We start from the raw sequence: 6848 nt of genomic DNA, 5'->3' as shown, positions 1-6848 counted from the left end.
GTGATCGGACTCCAGTGGAAGATGTGAATGCTGAGAATGACATGCGCTTGCATGAACATCTTAGGGTTAGATTTAAAGATGTCTTCCCCCCGGGATCCGATCCTGGTGGTGGAGTGGAGGCCCGAGGAGATTTGGAAAGAGTTTGGAAGCCAAATGGTGGAGATGGGGTGGAGGAGGGTCAAAGTTCAGCTGCAGAACGGAGGGTTCCATGGATGAAGATCTTTTAAAGCGGAGCCTTGAAGGATGATTGCCCGGGAAGAGATGCAGACTTGACGCTGATTGGTGGAGCAGAGCCGCATTGAGGAGTAATTAGACGAAGCTGGAGGTGATGGTGAGTCTTCCATGTTGAATTTTCATTTAAACTTCATTTACAAAAATAAATGTGCTTAATGGGAACGCTCCAACTTAAAAAAAAAACCTCTTGCTTTTCTATAAAAGTTTTTTTGGCCATATTGGAATTGGTGTATTTCGCAAAACTGCAATTGAAACGCTTTTTTTTAGCAGTAAGAGGATGATGCTATTGTGGGAAAAACTTATTTATATGTAATTTTAATTGCATTTCTTATTTAATGGAAACACTGCAATTGCGAAATTGTGTTTGCTCCACATTAGTAGAATATTGACAAAGTTTTGCTCACATTTGTACTGGAAACACAGCTACTGACTGCAGAAATTTCTCACTGGCTCTCAGCTAACTTGAATTTTGATCATTTCCACTCTTTCTCCACACTCTGGGACCTTGATTTCCAGATAAAATGCAAAATTTACTTTAACCTGAAAAGAGGACTTTGGGACATGGAGCAGCATTCCAGCTCTTTTTCTCCTTAGCATGAGACAGATGTGACAACTATAACCCATTTCCAGGATGTATACAGTATGTGTGTGGTGGTTCTTGAAGTATAATTTCTGTATAAAAATCACTGTTATAGGTCTTAAGAAATATTTAAATACATAACATTTTGGGTTTTCATTAGTTGTGAGCAAACATGATCAAAATCAACAATCATTAGTGCTTGAAATATACTGTGTGTAATATATCTATCTAAAAATACAAGTTTCATTTTTTAACCCAATTAATAAAGTCGTTGATTATGTCATTTAAGCAAACCTGACCTTAACTTGCTGTGGATCATATTTGTGTGGCCTGTAAAGATTCTTTGGTGAAGATAAAAATAGGATGAGTATAGAGTATGGAGAGAGCGATGAAGAGTTTAGAGCCTAAGTAGCTACTAACTTCTGAAATCCAACTAATACCTTCTGTGAAGCCCCTGTATCAGCTCTCAGTTGGTCGCCTCAGCATCCTGGGGATACGAGCCATTTCTCATCTAACTGCGTTGGCTGAGCCGCTTGGGTTTAGGTTTTAAGCTGTAAGAACGAGGGGGGGTTGGAGCGATGAAGAGAGCAAGGATCCCATGACGCTCCACAATGACATCACCAGGTCTGAAAGAGGCGCAAGAGGCGGATGGGAGGCACCCCCACTTATTAAATTTCGTCGGAAGGTCCAGCTCGCAAGAGAAGATGCTGCTGCGCCTCGGCGAGGAAGTCGGGTGATGTGCGCCAGTGGAGCGGCTGATTCAAGGCTTCTTCCCGAACTTTTGCCGCACCAAGAAAAAAGAAAAAGAAAAAACAACTCCTGACAACAACAGACCCTAAAAGAGGAGATAATTTTATTATGTGAAGAGACGTCTTAGGAACACATCTGGCTCCATGCGCCAGGTTGGAGAGCCCGATGTTTACTTTGCCTCATTTTTTATTCTTTTTGCTCGACCGACTGGAAACACTGGGGCTGACGAAGCCCATCCATTGAAGTTAAGAACAATTATAATTGACTCATCTTTAAAATTAACTTTTTTCACTTTAATATTATTTGTTTGATAAGTGCGCGTCTCTGAAGGAGGGCGCACGGACATGTGTCCAAATTTACCCTGATCAAAATTCTTAAATTATTGTTAGTAACAAAACGGAATTATGGTTTTTACACGTAATCGGAGCACAAATTAATCATCAAAGACAAACCCAGCTGACAAAAGAAGTGTCAGTCGTTTTTCTGTTATTTTATAACTCCGTAAGGGCTGGTGCACCACATCAGAAAAATACTTATTTACTTGTTTCTATCCAAGGGAAAGATTTGTCTTTTTTGGAGAAAATTAGTTCCAAGAACTGATCAGAAAACGCTTTCCGCGTCTGACGCATTGAACTGGGCTGTTTTTGTGCTTGAAATGGACTTGGAGGAAATGTTGCGGAGGATGCAAAAGATTTATTTGAAGGCACAGAGAGAGATCTTGAAGAACTGAGGTAAATATGACTTGTAATTTATCATAAATGAATGATTGAGGTTATGTATTAAATTTGCATTATAGTAGAAGAAGAAACGGCGCATTGCACAGTTTCTTGCACTTTTATACTTTTGGGATTTTTACTGAGTAATCACGTATTGTTTATATGCATATTTTGTTTAGATTTAGAGAGATAATCCAGATATGGCTTCAGCAGTGGAAGGCGGTTGCTCAATGCAGCTCACCGGCTGGAACAGCAGTGCGAGCAGCTCCGGAGGATCCGCACCCTGCAACCAGAGCGTCCGATCCCTCGCCCCTTACTCCCCCGAAGCCACGGCGGCCTTCGCCACCGCCATAACGCTAATGGTTGTCTTCACCATATTCGGAAACATCATGGTCATCATCGCCGTGTTGACCAGCAGAGCTCTACGAGGTCCACAGAACCTGTTTCTGGTGTCTCTGGCTGCTGCAGACATCTTAGTGGCCACTCTCATCATCCCCTTCTCCCTTGCCAACGAACTGCTCGGCTACTGGTACTTTAAATCTCTGTGGTGTGAGATCTACCTGGCGCTAGACGTGCTGTTTTGCACCTCCTCCATCGTGCACCTGTGCGCCATCTCATTGGACCGCTACCTGTCCATCTCCCGGGTCACTTACGGACGCCAGCGGACTCCCAGACGCATAAAAGGCGCAATTGTGGTGGTGTGGCTGATCTCTTCCATAATTTCCTTCCCCCCTCTGCTCTCACTCAACAAGAGTGATGTCGGTGATGCAGCAAGTGAGAGAGGACCTCAGTGCCAGTTGAATGACGAGCGCTGGTACATCTTGTACTCCACTATAGGCTCCTTCTTTGCCCCCTGCCTCATCATGATCCTGGTATATGTGAGAATATACCAAATAGCCAAGCAGAGAACACGCTGCCCACCTGGGGAACCCAGGAAGGATGGAGTCGCCTGTGCAACTCCAGGTCAGCCCCCACGACACATACAAGCCAACGGTAAGGATGATGAAGAGAGCACTCCCCCTTCAGCCATCAAAACTTCAAATGCCAGACCTCCCACTCTTGCTATCACCTCTTCTCCAGCCCCAGGAGATTCCCAGAGTCCCCAGAATCCAACGATTAACAATCTCCTGCAGCCCCCTTCCCTGTCTCCAGCCGTGTTTCCCGTTACAACTCCTCCTGATACCTCCCTTCATCCCCGTTCAATCTCCTCTTCCAACCCTGTGTCCCAGTCTGCACCCAAGACCAAGGAGGAGGTGAAGAAGGGCAAACGGCTGAGAAGGAAAAAGGCCGACAATAACAATGGTGACAGCTCAAGCACAGAGAGTGATGCTGAGCACAGCCAGGGAGGTGGCAGAGGAAGTGCCAGCATGTCGGGGTCACCTGGTGGAGAGGGCATCCACTCCCCAGCCTCAGTCAAGCGCTACCGTGATATGATTGCCACTTCAAAGGGTGCACGCCTGGTGCCTGGAAGGAAGTCAAAAACAGAGAACAATCCGGGTGCTGCGAGGCGTAAAGCAATGGTTAACAGAGAGAAACGTTTCACCTTCGTACTGGCAGTGGTCATTGGTGTCTTTGTGGTGTGCTGGTTCCCCTTCTTCTTCTCCTACTCTCTACAGGCAGTGTGTCCAGATACCTGCGTCATTCCTGACCCACTCTTTAAGTTCTTCTTCTGGATTGGTTACTGCAACTCTTGCCTCAATCCAGTCATATACACAATCTTCAACAAAGACTTCAGAAAGGCTTTTAAAAAGATTCTGTGCAGAACCACCAAGGGTACTTTCTTTTAGCATGTAAATGTGCTACACAAGTTGTGGACACAGATAAAGCTTCTTCAGAGGCAAAGCAGAACAATCATTTCCGCTACAAACCACGAACACTCAAAGGGCTGTTTTAAAGAAAATGTGTGGAGGTTCTCATGTGAAATTTAAAACTGAAAGACAGTTTTTCAGCCACAGTGTGTAAACAGACAAACTGAACTGATTGATGCTGATAGGTGCCATTTTGCAGCTTTTTATCTCCTGATTATATTGACGTAAAGACACAGCGCTGCAAAAATGCACACAAAGCACTAGATCTTGCAGATAAAGTCCTGAGAACTAAGTTTTCATTGTGAATAAAGACTTTTCTAAATGTACATATAATGTTTTGTAAGTACTGACTATAGAAAGGCAAGTGACCTTACATTCCTGTGCTCCCGGGGGCCTTTTATTTATCAGCACAGAGCACAAGGAGGACACAAGGTTAGCGGTGATTTCTTACGTCTGCAGTCTTAATTTGTCTTGCTGCAGGGCAAACATGTGTTCCTTGATTTTAAAGAGAATCAACAAGAGAAGGCTTCAAACGATCTCAGATGTGATAGCACAAACAAGGGCACCCTTTCAAACTCAACTCACAGACGTTTTATGTGAAAAGCCACCTTTGCTCTTGGTTTTTGCTGGAGTCCCAAAATGGCTCCTAACTTTTTTTTCCTGTGCCACAGAACTAAAACGAGATCTGATTGATTATGAACTCATGTGTAGGTTATGACCTCTTGACATGTTTAACTGGACTGTCACGTTTAAAAGACTGGGCCACAATCTCTTCTACCAAGCTGGACTTTTACTTAACAATCAGAACTGCTTTGATCCTCCTTCAGAGATCACTGATGTGAGATGCATCTGTTGAGGACTGAAAAAACTAGAATGTTATTTAAATTGCAAGCATTATTTTCTGAACAAACTGCTAGTATTTACCAGGTGGACACTTAGAGCGACTGTAACCGGTGGATGAACAGTGCAATTATAGGTGCGGGATGTTCCCCTTAATTACATCTACAGGGGTTATGCTGAACAATGTGTCTGAGTGGCTCTTCAGCAGCACCTGGGACACAGCGTCACCCACGGCGACACCTTGTTGGGTTGTTGCAGGGAGGTGAGTCAGGATGGATGGATGGTTGCGATATTGACAGTGATAAAAACAAGAGAGAAAGATGTGTCTAACTGTGAATGCCACAACAGGCTTATTATTAACTCTATGGGACAAGGGCTGTCAGCAGTGACACACCAATTTCCTAATCCTGCTGACCTGTATGAATGTGAATGTGTGTGTGTATCTGCATGTAGGATGACTTTATTGTTTGTTTTTTGATCTTCTGTAGAAACAGTCAGTGCCTCCTCTGGCTGCTATGCTACAGATCTACTGTAATATTGATCAGAGCAGAGACTAGATTTGCAGGTACAGGCGACCTATTACTGTCAGCGGAGAGATCTCTTCATTGAGACAGTCTTACCAAGCTGAAAGCCAGTGTTTATCCTTATGTGATCCGAGTGCATGGCTTTTCAGTGAGCACCCTGCAGGGACCAAAGAGCCTTATGGAACTCCTGCCTGACTCAGTGATATCTAGCTCTGTGACGTATTTATCAAGTATTCTTCTTTTTTGGTGTATATGATAGGACGCACAGATTGAAAATGTATTTGCTGTGCAATTTGTTGTCTGTTACCTATTTATTTGTAATTAGACTACATTTATGCAGAGAATGAAGCAAACTGATCAAAGAGTGACAACACTGTACAGATTTTTAAGTTCTTCTAAGAGAGTGAAAGTCTCTTTTTACCATCAAAGTTTATGCTTGGTGAGAGTGCAGTTTATTTTAACTCAGAATAACAGGAACTCTGGAGTATTTTGTGCAGAACCCAAAATGCAAAATTTGCCACTGTTTCATCTGGTCGTGGTGGCGTGAAATCTTTCATGAGAGTTGCAAACACATTCAGCAGGGTGCAAAATTAATCAAGTGTAATATTCTGCAGCAGAAATTCCTCTCTTAAACAGGATTTATTCAAATGGATGCAGGCTGGAGCTTTGTGCGCTTGTTTAGCAGTTCCCTAGACTTGTTTATAAAACACAGCTTCAGTTCCATAAAACGACAATAATTAGCCATAGAGGTCATGTTCGAGTTTGTTTTCACTACACTTGAGTTGTAAAGATGTTCAAAACTCACCAAGTATAGTCTCCTGTGACAAGAGTGCTACTGTGTCTGTTTAAAAAAGTTGAAATTCGTGGCTTAAAGGTCACAGATGCAAATGATTGCCATTCTTCTGAAGCTGCCTATTTTGTCTCTCCCCAACTGTGTTTGGACCAAACTGCTCGGTCTAAGCTTTTCAATCTACGATCTCCCATCTGTCATGGCTTCCCCTACCACCACTCCAGTTCGGAAATAAAGCAACTTTAAAAGCATGAGTCAGTCTCCGGTCCGTTTATTTCATACATTTTTATGTAATGAAGCATCATAGAAAAAGAGGGGGAAAAGACAGCATTGTAATTTCCAGGAGGATATTTTGGAATATGCTCACAAATATGAGGCGTTTTTGCTGCTCGCGCGTCAAAGCTGAGTGCAATTCAAAGCAATTTCCAGCTGTCGTAAAAAAGCCCTCAATGGCAGCACAACTTCAGGAAATAGTCCATAACATTGCGGGCCTGATGGCTGTTCAAGATGTCACTGGGAAATATCCTTTCACAGCGGGACATGAGAAGTAGGCTGCCTACTGCCAACAAACACAGAGGAAGTCTAGGAGGAATTAGGCTGTGTATG

General features: G+C 43.4%; 1 protein-coding gene across 1 annotated transcript; it reads left to right on the top strand.

The window, feature by feature from the left end:
* Positions 1–1305: 1305 nt before the first annotated feature.
* Positions 1306–6493, top strand: adra2b (adrenoceptor alpha 2B). Its single transcript, XM_047380361.1, has 2 exons — positions 1306–2295; positions 2460–6493. Exon 2 carries the CDS (start codon positions 2481–2483, stop codon positions 4065–4067), a length of 1587 nt encoding a protein of 528 aa, XP_047236317.1. The 5' UTR covers positions 1306–2295; positions 2460–2480; the 3' UTR covers positions 4068–6493.
* The last annotated feature ends 355 nt before the right edge of the window (positions 6494–6848 follow it).

This window comes from Girardinichthys multiradiatus, chromosome 12, assembly GCF_021462225.1.
Source record: "Girardinichthys multiradiatus isolate DD_20200921_A chromosome 12, DD_fGirMul_XY1, whole genome shotgun sequence".
In the NCBI taxonomy this organism is placed as follows: domain Eukaryota; kingdom Metazoa; phylum Chordata; class Actinopteri; order Cyprinodontiformes; family Goodeidae; genus Girardinichthys; species Girardinichthys multiradiatus.
The sequence above is the reverse complement of the archived record's forward strand: the minus strand, read 5'-3'. Positions and strand labels throughout refer to the sequence as shown.

Bases quoted from the DNA above. Each gene is read 5' to 3' on its own strand.
- adra2b (XM_047380361.1), top strand. From the start codon at position 2,481: ATGGCTTCAGCAGTGGAAGGCGGTTGCTCAATGCAGCTCACCGGCTGG.